This window comes from Lampetra planeri, chromosome 41 (genome assembly GCF_965212315.1).
Source record: "Lampetra planeri chromosome 41, kcLamPlan1.2.h2, whole genome shotgun sequence".
In the NCBI taxonomy this organism is placed as follows: domain Eukaryota; kingdom Metazoa; phylum Chordata; class Hyperoartia; order Petromyzontiformes; family Petromyzontidae; genus Lampetra; species Lampetra planeri.
This window is the reverse complement of record NC_136147.1, coordinates 1,999,349-2,016,810: the sequence shown is the minus strand read 5'-3', so window position 1 is coordinate 2,016,810 and position 17,462 is coordinate 1,999,349. Positions and strand designations below refer to the sequence as shown.

The 17,462-nt window shown below is 45.0% G+C and overlaps 1 protein-coding gene across 1 annotated transcript; it reads right to left on the bottom strand.

The window, feature by feature from the left end:
* Positions 1-756: 756 nt before the first annotated feature.
* On the bottom strand, positions 757-16,313 carry LOC144732058 (prosaposin-like). Its single transcript, XM_078613290.1, has 12 exons — positions 16,166-16,313; positions 13,807-13,931; positions 12,472-12,546; positions 10,492-10,617; positions 7,878-7,970; positions 6,900-6,974; positions 6,432-6,557; positions 4,482-4,532; positions 4,236-4,278; positions 3,327-3,454; positions 2,714-2,824; positions 757-2,136 (listed from the first exon to the last, which is right to left on the bottom strand). The coding sequence occupies exons 1-12, from the start codon at positions 16,221-16,223 to the stop codon at positions 2,095-2,097; spliced, it is 1,053 nt and encodes a 350-aa protein (XP_078469416.1). The 5' UTR covers positions 16,224-16,313; the 3' UTR covers positions 757-2,094.
* Between the last annotated feature and the right edge of the window lie 1,149 nt (positions 16,314-17,462).

Genomic DNA, 17,462 nt, shown 5'->3' with positions numbered 1-17,462 from the left:
TTTGAACCATGAGCCAATCCACCTACAGCAGCTAATCAACCTCGGTGCAACACTGTAGCAGAATGTCTGGGATCGGCAATTTAACCTCGTCCACACCAGCACTGGTCACTAACATTTTAATTGCAATGGCTAATAAAAACACAATAGACTCCAACTTTTAAAACAGAAACATTTTTATTATGAATCTTTAACAATGTAATGACAATGCAGGTTTCATAGCCGTTTAAGACGGACTACTCGTGCTACTGGGGAATTTTTTAAAAAGGATTTGTCAAGCAAATGGACTGCAATTGAAGGGTCACGATTCTTGAAACTTGCCAATGAACTCTTTAAGCATAAGGTTTCTGGGGTTCGCTTTGTGCAATCTTATGCGGGCAACCAATTTGGACCCAAAATTTTGCCTGGGCCCCCTTTGCCTATACGCGTCGAGAGCTCCTGGAATTCCAAGACAGTCTAACGTGTTGTGCACGACACGCCAGCTTGGAGGTCATCACGCACCTTGAAATAATTTAAGCAAATGACTAGCAATTTTCAAAAGGTTGAGGCTTGAATCTGAAAATTAGATGTTTGTTAAATCGAACTTCTTTTAAAGAACAGGTTTCCCGAGATTCGCTTTCATGTGGCTATCCTACTTCAAAGCGCTATGCAGTTTCAATTCTCATTTCGGCTATGCGGTCAGACGTGGGGCATTGTACTTGGCAGGCAACTGGCGCGTGGTTTCACTGCATCATGCGAGAGAAACACATTAAGCAAAGAGGCTTGAAACGGAAACTTTATATTTATGTTTATGGAAACAAAAAAACCATATAACCACCCACACAGTCCAAATCAGATTGCCAGATAGGAAAAAATAACGTAGGATGTGGCAATTACATTTCAAAACTAAAGCAAAAAAACCCAGAGCTTTAGTACTTGTGTTACGCGCAGTTTGTATTAGCAGTCTCCAACTCAAACCCACACCGACTTTTGTAACGTTAAAAAAGCAAACTTTCCTAGCTAGGTAGGACCCTCCTTCCACAACCCATCTGCCATCAACTTTTAGTAATAGTCACCGTCCAAGCCAGCCACAAGATTGCCACAACAGCTAATGAAGCTGGGTCCAAATCAGGCCTGCTTTTAAACCGTATTTCGCAGACCTAAAACACACGACAGCCCCGAGAAAAAAAGGGGAACACAGGACAACGGTCCTCCTTGGAGACCGATCCAACAGTGCAGGTACCACGTGCTATAGTTCCCACCCCTCGCATCAAAAAACCAAATCACCGAGGTCGAGATGGCGGATGGGTCATGCGCTGGGCAAGGCCTCTTACCTAGATTCCCTTTACCTCCAAGCAGGTGGGGAGGGGCAGGGAGCAGGAGGTAAGACATTTTCCTGCATCAACTAGAATAGTTCTAAGGTCATGGGTCGGCCATGAACGCTGGCAAAAGCGATTTTACCTCATTTCAAAATATTGTGAAATGTCCAATTCAAATACTTTTCCCATTTCTAGGCAGAGGTACCATCATTTACCACTCACCTTTCCAAGCCCTTTAATACTTTTCAATTTATAACCTCACACGCACAACACCCATACAAAAATGGCGGACTGGCAGACCCCAGGCCAATCATGGGGGTGGAGGGATTTTCAGTGATATTACAGAACAAATGTGCAGTGCAGCATTACATCGCAAAAATAAGTTTACTACGCGTGTTCCTAGATAGTGGACAATTATTCTACCATTTAAAAAAAAGCCTATGCAAAACGTTACAATCGATGTTCCCCAATGAGCAACAAATATGCGAAAGGACGTGTAATGGCGGCATCTTATAGCTGGGGTGGGGATTCTTGTAGTTTTGGATGTACTGCACAACAAGATGCAGTTCGTGATGAAGCGAGAGGGGGGGGGGGGGTCGGCAACTACCGTATCAAACCACCATGGTGGTCACAATATTTAAATGCACATTCGACCGTTCAAAAGCCATAATGGAATATTAATTAGATATATTTGAAAAAGTGATCGGTTTTTAACGGCAGACATTTAGGTCACACCAGGACAAAGATATTCAGGGATAAGTGGAGGGGGTGAGGGGGGTAAGCTGTGTGGCCCTTTCGTTTACTTGGATCCCCACACCTTCTCTGTGCAGTGCTCCATGGCCTGTGGAAAGACAGAAATAACGAAATGCATGACAGTCATAAACAAAGTGGCTCCAATGTCACGTGAACTACAGTGTACAGGTCAGAATGCAACCCCCCCCAGCCAGCGGTGGAAATTCCACGTTCCTAAGACAGGAATCGAATTCAATAAAATTAAAATAAAGATATCAGATAAAATAGAAACATCTAATTAGTGTATATTAGCTTACGTTGGCAATGAAACTTAAACAAAACCTGAAAAACGCCAACATGGCAACAGGGGAGGAACACATTGGTTAGAATGTGTGCAAGTTGGACACATTCACTGGTAAAGCAAGTGCACTTGAGCAGGACACATGCCTCACACGGGATTATGGCTGGTCATCAAGTCGCGCAATGGATCAGCGGCAAAGAGGCAATGGGCCCATGAGGGCATCAACTGCCAGAACTGGAGCGAAAAGGCAACTGATAAGACTGGATTGGTTGGGGACTGCGTTCATCCAAGAGCGAACAAATTCTGGCCTCTGACAAGTGAACAGCAAAAGCCAAGCATTTAAAGTACCAGCCTTATCAACACTCGCATAAACAGCACCACTTACATTGCAGATGTTGGCGGTGTCTGTGGACTGACACCAGTAGGAGGGCCCCTGCAGGCAATGCAAGGGCAGCACCATAGCCATCTGGCTCACCAGATCCACAAGAGAGTATTCCTGCACAGGAGATTTCAATTAATTAAATCCACATTTGTACACAAACAGGTAAACTACCAAGTCAGCACCCATCTCAGAATCCAAGCTTATGGAGCCTGGATATTGCTTGGGAGGGCAAATACTGTGCAAAAGTGTTTGTTTTAGGCTGTAGGGCTATATTGTGGGTGAGAGGGCACACCCAAGCGCAACATGCAATCCTTGCCCCACCACCTTCAAAGCCGCACTGACCAACAGTGAAGTCTGGTCAAATATCTTCATCCAGCTGCGGATTAACAAATGGGCTGCGAGATCCCACGATGTTAGGCAAAGAATAAAACCATGCATAAAAAGGCACCACAGGCTCCAAAGTTGCTCACAAATGAAGAGTAAACTACATAGCAACTTTGTGCCTTATTGCAAAAACTGCAAACTAAATCTGAAACGCCTTCGCGATAGCCTTGCTCAATAAAGAACGGTGCTAATACCGAATGCATGAAAGATTTGGAAATGCAAATATTATCACCTTCTGCAGCGAGTCCATTGGGGTCCAGTCAGCCAAGACGAGGTTCTCCTGGGCTGGGAAGACCAGATTCAGGAGCGAGAGGCTCAGGGCTTTCTCCAGTGCACGACACGCATGGCACATGGGGTCATCTGCCAAGGCAAATGGTTTGTGTTCATTAACATGAACACAAACAAGGAGATGGTAAGGCTTCTTAGCTTGGTGTTCTTGGAGGCTACATGCCGTGGGTGCTAAATGTAATGTCACATGCTTGCCGACGACCGTTGGGGACAGACCTAGAAGTATTAAATTTGAAGTAAAAAACACACTACACTGAACCTTGTTGTATTACCTTGGGGACGTGCTGTTAGTGCACACCGACCACGAAGGGTGGTGGAGGCAGTGCCAGTCTCATTTGGTGAGGTAGAAGCCAATAGATTGCCTACTTGATTTAGGGAACGTTAACTATAACTATACTTTATTTTACCAGTAGAGGCCACCGACCTATATGGCTCTATTTCATAAGCAACTTGGTCAGCTGATTTAACGAAGCGGCTTATCACCACGGAAACTTACAGCAGCCAAATACTTGAAAACGCATGTCGATTCTAAAATGCGGAGGGGAAACCCCAGCGGACCCAGGAGAAATCCACGTGACCATGGGGAGAACATGCAAACCCCAAACACGGGCGTCAGGATTGAACCCACGACCTCTTGTATACCAGGCGAGGTAGTTAACCACCATGGCACCCTCAAAAGCAAGAGAAAGCCAAGGCCATGTTGATAAAGCTATTTGCTGCCAGTGGGGTGGTGTGAAGAATAAAACTGTAGTTGCCTGGAATATTAAAGCAGTGTGCCAAGCACCATCAATGGCTACAGGATAAAGTAACAAGATTACATGTCAATAAAAAAACAACTCTACAGTCTCAGTACCAGAGTCTTGGCAGGAGGGCATCTCGTTGCAATCAAACCCAATCTGAAAATAAACCACAAACAGCCAATTTAGTTCGTGTCATTTCATAGCCGACACTTATTTTGCTCAATATGATAGCTGTATTTAGATCAGCATTTTACACGTTTCAACCTGTGCACTCAAGTCTTTGGAACCGCTTTGTAGATTTGGAACAAAGTCGCAGCGCGTTGGAAGGTGGCGAAAACAAAAAAAAAATCACGTTGTACCCCTTGGTTTGAAGGGCACCACCTCAACGCCTTGCAGACTTTATCAGGCACCTGGATCGCACAGAAAATGGCAAAACACACATCCCAAACATGGTACTTGCAATGAAACTAATGGCAAAAAAGCCAAAGGCATGCCTTATCTCGGGATACAGGAGTGCCGAGTCGGCTTGCATTGCTTCAATGGTTTGATTCTCAACCGCAGGTCACAGCAACTTTGCACAATCATTTCCTCACCACAAGTGTGGGACAGACCGAATGTGAAATTAATTATGCATAACTCAATTGTTGAAATAAGTCCCTACCTAGGCATCCTTTGCCTAGGATGTGTATTGGAAAGGCAAACGTAACCTTCACAGCTGAGATTAATAGCATTAGGTGGTTAAAAGCTTCATTTATTTAAAATTAAACAAGGCAGAGGTTTCAGTTACCAGTGAAAATTAAGATACCACCTAAGTTTAATCCAGGATTTTGCAAGAACAGAACCGAGCTCCACAGTGGTTCGTAGCCTTCATCTCGTCAGCATGTCCATTCGAGGGCAATGCATGCGACAGCCAGTGCAAAAAGCAGATCAAGATTCCAACAAAGGGGCAAATTGCGTAAAAACGAAGAATAAATACACAAGTAGAACCAGTGGCTACACTTGGGGATGCATTGCATACTCTTTCAGGTGCTGCAATTAGAAAAATTAAGTGCAATAATTCTAGATGGTCTAATGGTCAGAGTGTTGCATTAGTAAAGCCCACTCCATTTGAGTGCAAGTCAAGCACGAGGATTTTTTTTCTCCCCGACACAAAGTAGCACTTTGGATCATTTGACCTGAACAGATTGTTGGGCAAGGTTTATCGGAGCGACTCAATGCAGTAGGTCAGGTAACAATTCCCACACGACCCTATTGTTTTGACCAATATTACCATTTTGATTAACGTACGTTTACGTTATGCACGTGGGTGCCAATCAGAGTGCTTAAGAGGGCAGAGCATGCCTCAGCCAATCAGCGATGCCCATTTCAACCTCGACTGGCTTACATTATGTTTCCCGTGTTGGCAATGGAAACTGCTCCTATGGTTCAACGCGCAAGTGAATTCGATGAATAGTTACGTTGCTTCAGTAGTTTCCATGGAACGGATTAAAAACATTAACCGAGGGCCTACTGTATGTAGTACCTCTGGACATTTTCGATCACCTGTCAGAGTACCAACTGTAGGGAGTACTGCAAGAACATTATTTCACCTTGGGTTACACGGCAGAACAAGTTGAAATTGATAAAACTACGCAAGATAGAACAAAACTAATCAAGATACACGCAATGCTTTCACCAATGTGCATCATCTTCAGAAGTAGTTAATTCCCAGTATGGCAGCCGACAGGTAGCTTGGTGGGGCCAAACAACTTGGTATATTGTGGTTCATGCCAGTTTCCCAGATTCATCTGGTTATTAATATGGCAGGGCCCTATTAGCAGCAACCGTATACCTCAGGCGGGTTTCTATTGGGTCGCTTTACGAGCGTTCGAGCATCCCTTCTATTATGGATGGACAGAGCAAATGCACAAAAGCGCGCGTTTATTTGGACGGTTAGTATCAAAAGCAACCAAAGGTCTTCAAAGATATAAAAAAGTCTAAGTCTCTAGAAGATGCATCATGAACAATGCAGTCCCCTCCACTCGCACACCATCTTATTAGCCACGTGTGTTAGAGTACAAAAGTGGAGATCACTTGGGGCTACCTCTGCCGTTCAAAGAACCAGGGCGTGTCTAATGACAGGACGCCATGGATCACGATATGGAAGAGGGGAGGAACTTCACATAAATGCGTCATGAGCAGCGTTAGACATTACGCAACAAGATGTGGGATTTAATGTCCCAGGATAACTACCTCAAAAAGGAGGGGTTGCCCAAGGAAAAGCATGACAGGTAGCAATCCTAATATGCCACTGAAGATTCCATAAGTACCAGGTTTTTGTCGAGGTAGTTGAAGAGCATGGGCAGGTACTTGTCGGCAAGGCGCTTGCACTTATCTGCAAGTGGCTGGAAGGTCATCATGTTGCAGACAGCATCGACGTCTCCATAAATCTCCTTCTGCGAGAGAGAATTCGGCAGTGTGCCAAGTCCATTTTCCCTGGTTTTCTCCACAGCAGAATTGGCAGCAAGCTAATAGTCATCAGGAAATGCATGCTTTGACCATATTCCACCACGCTGGTTAGTGCAAAAATAGAACCGAGGGAAGATAAATTCATAGCAAAAGAAATACTGGACTTCATCCACTATCCTTTAATTACTCAGCCACTAGGCTGCAAATTGGATTAATGCCACAATATTTTTGTAGAGCTCGATTTTCTAAAAACATGCACCAGCCCATCTTTTAAGCTGCCTCAGAGCCACCCAGTTAATTCAAAAAAATTCCCAATCGACCAGTTTTACCTTCGTGGCAGGATCAGTCAAGGTGTCATGAACTGCTGCCACAACATTCTGGCACAGCTTGCACGTCACGTTCAGCTGCCAAGACACAGAACGCAAGCCATCCTTCACACGTGCCTGCATGCCGTGCCAAGCATTAACACTGCAATTATTTTTCCCAGTGTTGCTTTGCAAGCAATTAATCCATAGTACAGTAAAACCGTTAATTCAGTATGAGAATTAGCAATTGGGGACAATTTGGCTTGGTTGCGCTTTCTGCATATATACAGAATTAGCAATTTGTCATACCAAATGGTCCAATGTTATGGCATTCATGTGGAGCGACGTCACGCACCAATGACTCATTCTAGTGGCGGCACGCATGGTAAGCGTTCGTGCAAACCTGTTGCTTTGGACTCGACCTTGTGTATGCCAACTCTCCTCAGAAATGTCTACACCCATATCAAGTAATAGAAAGGGACAAGTATAAATTACTTAGTCCGAGACAAATCCAAAGTTCTGGATAGAATTGATGCAGGTGCATCAATAGTTTTGAAAAACAAATTTGGATTTTTTTGCAGGGGCAGGAGGCAATGGGGCGTACCATTGTACATGATTTAGAATATTGGAAAATTTGGCAAGGCCAGAGAGTCCCATCGTACTGGATGGTGACGAGCTTATATCCAAGCCAGGAGTTAAAGGTCAAAAATTAGGAGAGATTAATAATCTTACCACCAGTTCTCAAATTAAAGGAATTTAGTTACATTAGGTTTGACCAACTTTGGCTACGCAATCAACCGTCGTAATTATGAAGTCAGAACTGCAATTAAGATTATTTTGCCTCATTCTAACGGTAATGAATTGCGCTCAACCCTCTGGATGCATTGCGAGAGCACGGGTGCATTTTATTTGAAGAACCAATAAACGACTACAGGGCTACATGTATCAAATTAAGGAAAAGTAGCACTGGATTGTGTCCACAAGCGTTTGAATTGTTCTCACCCCTTTGAGCTGTGGGGTTGGGGCAACTTGCAGAGCCAGTTCACCATCTGACCTACATAGGCATAGGGCACTGCACACTTTCTTGGGATCAGCCTGTAAGCAGAGAACATGCCACACAGCAGCCACGTCAAGCTTAACCACTCGCAGCATTTACTTGTATGCACGTGTTGCTGGGACTGCACATGCCTTCACAGCAAGTTCAATCTTTTGATTCTGCAAGTGGTTGGAGATATAAGTGGCTCATGGCTCACATGGGAGTCTGAAAGTGTCTAGAAGCTGAAACGAGCATTGGGCGATTTTTCATCTCTTGGCAGCCATGAACTAGTTGTGGAACTTTCAAATTTTTATGGTAATGTCAGGATAGTGTGCTGGTGTAACGGTTAGTGTACTGCAAATTAAACCTGCTGACCGAGTTTGATGAGCAATGTCTGAATTACGACACTGGTAAGACCTCCACTACTTAACTCGTCCTTAATTAATGATACCAATTGAGCCATCTCATCATCCCCAGCTGATTTGCACGTTAGATTCAATGTAGTCTTTGTTTACCAAAGTTCCTGTGCCCGACACCATTGCAATCATTGAAGATTTGGTCCAATAAATGTACCAGCCCTGGGTGAAACTGCCTCACACCACACCCATGACCTGGAATGGAACATTCTGCAAACAAGTTGAAGTCCAATGGGTTCTCCATCCAGTTGTAGCCAATGTTTATGGAAAAATTTAAGACAGACGCCATCCACTGTACATCGGTCCTTGTGGAAGATATGTAGAGGACATGTTTGGCATCTGGCCACATGGCCGACCAGCGCGAAACCAATGCCTCAACCACAATGCCATACACTCAGCCATCAAATTCACCTTGGAGGTGGAAAAGGGTGGCAACGTACCATTCTTGGATGTTTTTATTGAAAAGAGACCAGATGGCTCAACGGGACTGTCCACAGGAAAGCCACCCATACGGATGCCTACCTAAACCCGACTCACAAATGTTCCCAGAACTCTACACCTTAGAGTTATGTATTTCCAATCATCACCTAGCCAGTGAACTGAAAACACGTACACCAAGCTCTCAAGATGGATATTCAGACTACACAATCCATAAACCGATCACCAACTGTTGGGAAATAACCATCCGAGGACGCAATCAAAACCATCACCTTGCCATACATAACAGGGGTCAGAGAATATTTCCAAAATCATGAGCAAGCAAGATCCAGGTTCGATTTAAACACCGTACATAAAATTCGCGATGCAATCCGACATGCAATACCCCTGCGTCGACAAACCAAGCAGTGTCTGCGGCAGTAGTTAGATTAGGGAAACTAAGCGACATGTCTGACCATGTTCGTGAGCACAAGGCAGATCTGAAATGTGGTAGGACCAATACTACGGCTGATCATTGTTTTAATGCAGTTGGTTCACACGAAAATTTCTAAGATGAAGGTACTTTGCAAGCCCACTGGCTATCAAAGATTCATTCATGAAGCCATCCATATTATAGAGACAATTTCAACCGAGAGGATGGGTACAAACGCGGCAATCACTGGAAGGACGTTATAAACCCGATTAAGTAATAACTGGCTATAATGTTTCCATTTCAGCACTGGCTGTTGCCGAGTATTTGAAAAATGGGTGGGGCTCGTGCCCCACCCATTTTTTAAACTTTCATAAACAGTTTTCCTTTAGAGGCCAATCTCTTTCTCTACCCGATGACCGCTTGGTGTGAACAGCGTTTTTACAACCCATCCCACGATTTACCAAAAGACCCAAAGACTAGTGCAAAGAAATCGACGATCGAATTGAGGCAGCAGAATAAGTTGTGCGCTAATCATTCAAACAGTGGTATCCCACCAAGGGGCGATCGAAATCCCAGTTTGCATCATTTGTGTAGCTTGTATGTGTAATGTAGTAACTCGGCGGGAGACGACTTCACGGGTAACACTCTTTATTTTATCAAACTCGTTTACAGGTGACTAACACCTACTTTGTATCTCGGGTGACAAACACCCACTTAGCTATCTCGGGTGACAAACACCCACTTAGTATCTCGGGTGACAAACACCCACTTAGCTACTCGGCAACTAACGCCCACTGAGCTACTCGGATGACCAACATCCACTTAGCTACTCGGCGACTAACGCCACTGAGCTACTCGGGACACTCCCTGCCCGGGGTATCCGTCTCGACTGTGGGTCCCCAGCCCGACCCACGGGGGCGTCGGACCCCGGGTCCCACAGCCTCGCCTCCGAGCCACACAGGGCCCCGGTCCCCACAAGGACGGCGGGACTAGGGGTCTCGGGGCACTAGGTCTTCAGCTCCGTCTTCGGGTCTTCAACTGGGTAACTCTCCCCGAGTGCTCTCGCCCCACCTGCGGACGTCGCTGCGAGCACCCACTTATTCGACCAATCGCCGGGCGCTGGCTACGATCCTCTTTTCCCACATCTCATCGTGCCTCACCACCCACGCCGCGCCGCCCCGTCATCTGTCACTCCCGGCGCGCGCGTCCACACCACGCCCACAACGCGTGCCCAACCCCGCACCCCGCGCCGCCCCGTGATCCATCACTGTCGGCGCACGTCAATACCACCACTACATATGCAACAATGCTTACCAGGAGGCCCTCTAGATAAGAGAACACCTTGGGCAAGAACTCTTCGACAGCCTCGTGGCAGTCTGCGCGCAGAGTGTTAAACACCAACAGATCGCACACCATGTCCAAGCTGTTCTTCACCTTGGCCTGAACATAAAATGCAGTCATTAACTCAACCTGGCAATGGGAAAAACAATTGAAAACACTATAGTTGCCCATTGTTACATTGAAGTAAATGCATGAAAGCGGTGAGTTTGTAGTTTTATGAAATTGCAATCTTTTAGAATCCAGGAGGAAGAGATATGAAGCTCTTTTTGCACAGATGTCCAGTAGGGATGGATCAAACAATACACAATAGGAGTCCAAAATAGAATGGGAAGCAAGTCACTAAATAAACTATGGTATATAAACAAGCAGAGGATGGCGTTTGTATGTGCAGTGGGGTCACTTGAGATAAGATTCAGGAGGCAACAGCATGTATTCTATAACCCCCAATGGGGCAACTACACATATGGGGTTGGGTCTGTTGGCACACTGCCCGACCCACAATGCAAAGCCGCAGCAAACAGCCATGCAGACCCGGGACCCCCCTTTATGCCCCTCAGCGTGGCCCTGCTACGCCTTTGGACACCTCCCCCCCTCCATCCAGAACCTACTAGGTGGTTCTGTATTGCCTTCCACGTGTTCCCTGCCTGGCTCAACCCTCACCCCACCCACTTGGAATCCTTACCATCAACCTAGAGAAAGTACATCGTTTCATCCGAGATTCTCTCGTGTGCAACATTTTAGGAATTAGGGCCATTCCATCAAATAAGCAATGCATTACAAGACAACGTATGAACACATTGAAGCAAGTAATTTGAAAGGGCCTTGAAAAGTATTGACATTACGTAAAGCTGTTGAAGTTGATTAAGTGCATTTTGCAGCAACATCCGATAATGAAACTGTACAATTTCCACAAACCCCGAAAACCTCCGAAAACAAGCCTCAACCCACTCCTTACAAACTTGGTCACTCCAAACCACAAGGAGTGGAAACGCAATGAGGCAGCAGACTAAACGGGGTAGGCAGCTTCCAATCAGCACTGACACCTGCTTGAAATCTTGGGAGGGCATTAGATAAAAATTTTAGTTTTTCCCCTCCATAAGGTCAACAGATCAGTCAATAAATTGACTGCAAGTGCCATTATTTAAGTGTAGCAAACTGTCAAGACGGTACATGGTTGCCACTTGCTAGATTCTGCTTAACGTGCCCTTGGGGCGCCATGTGCAGACTGCTTTTGACTTTGAAGACCAAGGAACCCAATGAGCAGTTTTTAAAGTAACACCCAGATACTTGCACGAGTGGGGTCTGGACAGATGCTGGCAAAAACCTTCAGATTTCTTTTCTGGCAAGTCGTATTGCATTGATCGAGCGACTGGCAATAATGGATTGCACGTAGGAAGGACTGAATGACCAGTTGACCGTGAACTAGTGACAAGCAAGAGGATGTACTCCATCCTTAATCAACTAGAGCAGGGGCAGCCAACGTTTAACAGACCAAGAGACAAAATTACCCATGAGGTCTGCCAAGAGCCAAGTTTATATAGTGATTGTTTTCAGCATAGCACGAGACATTCATTATGTGCCGTTATAGCATGTTCTACATTATGCCCCTTGATAGAGCCGCATGTAGGGGATTAAAGAGTCGCATGCGGCTCAGGAGACGCCAGTTGGCCACCGCTGAACTAGTGACTAATGTGGCCCATTCGATCATGAAAAAAACAATTCAAATTATGGTCGTAGAAAGTGTTCAGCATATATACTTCGTTAAAAAAAACCTGCTTGATTCGTTAACACCTGCTTAGATTGGCTAGACATAACATTTCTCAATTTTGCAATCCACCCAGTTGCCAGCACTCATGGGGAATGCATTGCCAGCAGTTGCTGCCAACGATATTCCTGAAATTCATGGTCTTAGTACAAGTGGTTATTTTTTTCCATGTGGATGAGATCACAAACCTGAGTTTCACCGTTTTTCAAAATGTTGTCGAGGGAAACCATGAACTTTTCACAGAACTCGCACACGATTCCATTCTGTGGACAAATATCACAACTAAACTTATTTCCAGAATCTTCAGCTGTGGCATACAATGAAGAGCTTAGAAAGGGCATTAAAATAAACGCAGACTATTAACTTTTAAAAAATAATTTGCACATTTATAGGTAGAACAATCAGTAGCGCGACCCAAATACTTATTTTTTAGGAAGCCAACTCAGAAGAGAAACATTAAGGTAGCTCAGGCCCAATAAAGGAAATGTAGTACCAGGGTATTACTTGATATGGCAGATTCTAGGTTGAAGCCTCGTCACTTAAATGATAAAAGTTTGGCAAGCTTGAAAGCCTGAGTTGTTACCAATAAACTTCCCTCACTTATAAATTTAATTCAACCCACTGAAAATTCATATTTCGGTCCCTCAAGGCTGTTATTCAACCTCGTCTTGGGTTCATGCAGGTGGCGAGTTAGAGTATTCATCGCGCATTAAAGTTCAAAACCAGGCATCGAGTCGGCTAATCATCTCTCCAGGGGTGAGCAAGGGAATAGAGGCTTGTGGAAAAAGCAGAATTGCAGTAACTATCCCAATACCATAGGAATATACAATGTCCATCATTGGTTCAGGGTCAAAGGAGAATAGTAAAGGAAAGGCTTTTGAACATGACAATATACTTCATGTATTTTACTCACCTGCGATTAGCATGGTTGGCTATAAAGTACGAAAGGAGTTAATACATATATGCAACCGACAAACAATATGGAGGAATGCATAGCTTTGGCAATTGTTGGTACAACCTCGCCGCTTACCACGCTTGTCTGTGGTTCGTCGGCACTGAGATGCACTTGGCATGGACGTGATAAAAGATGAAACCAAGTTTATTATAAAAGCAGAGTAACAATTTTAACCAGAGGCCTGCTGGTGAGATCAGAACGGCACTCAATTTTAGAAAATTACGTGTACACTTAACTCTTGAGCCAATGGCACAACTGGGCTTTGTCCTAACGCCAAGCACAGTTGAAAGTGCCTAACTGACCACAAACATCCTAAAGCCAATAATGGAAACAGGAGCACTTGTCCCCCCCCCCCCCCCAGAATATCTTCACGCCACATCACCAGAAGCCACCTCGTGGCTAAATCGGCCTAGACCAAGGATGGATGATAGTGCCTTATGAAATGTAGCCATAAGCGGGAAGACTTCACTAGGGTGAAAACAGCCTCTCAAACTCCTTTAGCTGCAAATGAAAACGCCTTTTCAAAAAGAAATTATTCACAAGGCACCGGGTAAAGCAGGTGACAGACCTCTTTCCAGAGAGGCAGGCAGATCCGGACAGCGCCGCACTGCACCGCCGTGTCCAGGTCACGGCACCAGGCATCTGGCCCATGACTGCACACCGCTGCGTACGGGGGAACGGCAAGGGAACTCCCTGCACACCACACACGAAGAGCAATTCCCGTTTAGTAGGACCTGCAGATCAGCGCTTTACAACAGGTGTGCAGTGTCCCGCAGCAAAGTCCCAGCGCCTACCACGGTACTTTCCGATTGGGTCAGAATTAAATCTCAATTAATAATTAAATAGAAACAATTCGGCGTGTCATTTTAGGTGGTGCGTACACACACTCGTCTGCCTTGATGAATCCTCCACTGCTGGAGGGCACAGTAACTTTAGTTCAGTATGCCACAAAGATTGGAGAAAGCTGGAGCGTGTGCCATAGAATTAAAAAAAAGGTTGAGAAGCGCTGTAGTGGATTACAGCGAAAAGGGCCATTAATCAGCAACTACCGAGGTCACTCCAGCACACAAGGGGATGGGGGTAGACAATCATGCAGCCACCATTCGTCTTGGCAGTGGTCAATACCAAGTAAATGTGGGGCAGGGCTTGCAAGCTGCTGGTGTTATAAACACAGTTAGCGGACTTGAAATTGTAATCCTGAGGTCACGCATGCGATCTCCCAGTGGGGCAGCTGAAGCAATGGGTACATTTTCTAACCACCGCCGCCATGTCCAGTCAAATCGGCAGATCGCGTGTGGTAGGGGAACAAGCTTTTCCAAAAAGTTTTGCTAGCATGAAAGAGTAGGCCAAAAACACAGACATAGGGATTCGAGAGCTCCCTCTATTGGAGGCCAATCTGCCAGCAGATGCGGGAGCAAGCAACAACTTTGTAATCTTATACACCATAGTAGCCAACGGCCACATTTCCTGCACAATTAGACATTTAACTACTGGTAGGAACCTCCTGGTTACCAGCACCACATGGGATTAGTGTGTCCGTCGTGCAGGGATGGGGAGGGTGGGGAGAGGCTGGTCACCCCGTGGTGCCCTTGTACAACAACGTTTAACCTACTCACGCCGGCTTGTGCCCGCCCTCAGTCGGGCATATTTCCGGAATACACCACGCCGCCGTTGACCCTGGCCATTGACCGAGCAACCCAACGTTCCTACCAGCTCCCTCCGCAGGAATGTGTTAAACGTCACTTCACCGCGATTTCAAACCCGAGATTTTGATTCTTTACCATCCCAGGTCACCCTTACAAAAAAGTGGGTTTAAATGAATGGTTATAAACATATGTCCTGCATACAGATTAGGAATCGTGTCGTACACACATCTTGGGTTGACAACGGCAGTCATCATTCACGTGAATACAGCCGTCACAGTAACCAACAGTAGTACACATATATACTGTGGGGTGTGGAAATATTCACACCGCATGCGGCAACATTAATAAATCACACAATCCCTTTGGCAAATCCACTGCTGGATGAATTGGCACTCCACACGCTGGGTGCCGTTTGACCATACTTCACCATGCTGGTCAGTGCGGGAGGGGGGCCCAGGTTGAAGTAAGAGTCGCCACTAACGTTAACCGTGTACGAATCCATTGTCACCCAGGTTCATAACAGTGCGTCAACCACTGCGCCACCGCTCCCCCCTCGCCCACACAATGCACACAGCAACGCTAAAAGGTTGTTCTAGAGGCCTATTGTCGACTGTGGCATGTTATATCAAATATAAATGCAATGTTACACAAGGCAACAATGTGGTTGTGCCAGATAATTATACATATACTGTAGACATCGACACTGTACGTACAGTATTGCGTCGTGTCCTATAATAGACGGCCTAGGTCACATCGGTTCGTGATCATTTATTTTTTACAGCCTTTAGAAAAACAACTCTAAGAACATAGTCAACATCCACGCCTAAAATCAATCCAGCATTGCGCCGCGCTCATTTTTCGAAAGAAAAAACAAAACATCTGCGCGCACCACGGCATTCAAACCATCGGCCGTGCTTGATCCACTGCTGGATGAAGGCACCGGGGCAATCACGGATCATGCGATCCAGCAAATCATTATTTTGTTTAAAGTTTTGACCCGCGATTATATTTGTGTTGATTCCGATCGCTCCATCTCCCACTGCACCCCGGGTTGACAACAACTGCAGGGGCAGCAACAATCCAAGTCTCACCCCCAACGAAATCCCTCGGTCATCACCATCAAGACGGCTAAATATAGCCACTACTTTCTAACTTACACAAGCGCACGCTTACATAAACACGCACACACAGGGCAGCAGAGTTGTTGCTGTTCGATAAGGGAGAAAGAGCGATGCGTTTGGAGGTGGGGGGGCTGAGACAAGATTGTAAATTAAACCTTACCGGCATACGCCACGCAGAGGATGGCAGCAATGCGTAGGATGTCCATTGATGCTGGCATTATCACCACACACCAACCTTGGAGTAAGAGAATGCGAGAGAATGTGTGTAAGAGAGTGTGTGAGAGAACGCGTGAGAGTGAGTTTAAAGATGGTTGTGACCCAGCCCTTATGTACGCCTCCGAACCCACGTGGTTCCTTATCATCATCATGAGCCGCATGCATCATCTCCATCAACCCACACAATCCACGCGTGGTAATGAATGATCTGTAATGTAAATACGTGATTGCAATCACCGGATTTTCAGTGAATTGTTATTTTCAAATTAGTTTTGCTCATCGTCAGCCCCCATGTGCATCACCCATCCAATCCACGCGTGGTAATGAATGATCTCTAATGTAAATACGTGATTGCAATCACCGGATTTCCAGTGATTTGTTCTTTTCAAATTAGTTTTAATCATTGTCAGCCCCCATGTGCATCACCCATCCAATCCACGCGTGGTCATGAATGATCTGTAATGTAAATACGTGATTGCAATCACCGGATTTCCAGTGATTTGTTCTTTTCAAATTAGTTTTAATCATTGTCAGCCCCCATGTGCATCACCCATCCAATCCACGCGTGGTCATGAATGATCTGTAATGTAAATACGTGATTGCAATCACCGGATTTCCAGTGATTTGTTCTACTCAAATTTGTTTTACTCGAATATAATGCGATAAAAAAAGGAAAATAAAGTCAAAGCGATATATATATTTTTTATTCCCAAATTAAATTCCACATTCCAAATATGCTCAATATGTCCCCCCCCAATATATTGCTATAACAATTGCTATGCTATGTAAATAAAAACAACAATTTGCAAAATATTGGCCACAATATCTGGACTTGTCTTCATATAAATCAATGCATATATTTCTGTTTATATGATTGTGGTTATGGTTGTACTTTATTAATCCCTAATCTCTGCTATTACATACAACACTAGCAGTCACTATCACTCTTCAAACAGTAAAAACTGTTTTACCAATGTAATTCAATACACTATTTGACATTATTGTAAAAAATAAATAAAAAGTCCATCCCATGTGTTCGTGAATTTTGTAATATTTTATGCAGGAAATTAGTTTTCAAATTTAGATATTTTTCTGGGTTGGGACCCCCAGACACTCTGGAAGATTTGCCCCCCCCCCCCCAATGTTGACTCCATGGCTACGGCCTTGCCACATTCCTATGGCGGGGTAGAATTTCACGGATAGGGCAGATTAAATCACGTAAAGTAAATAAATGTTAGCAC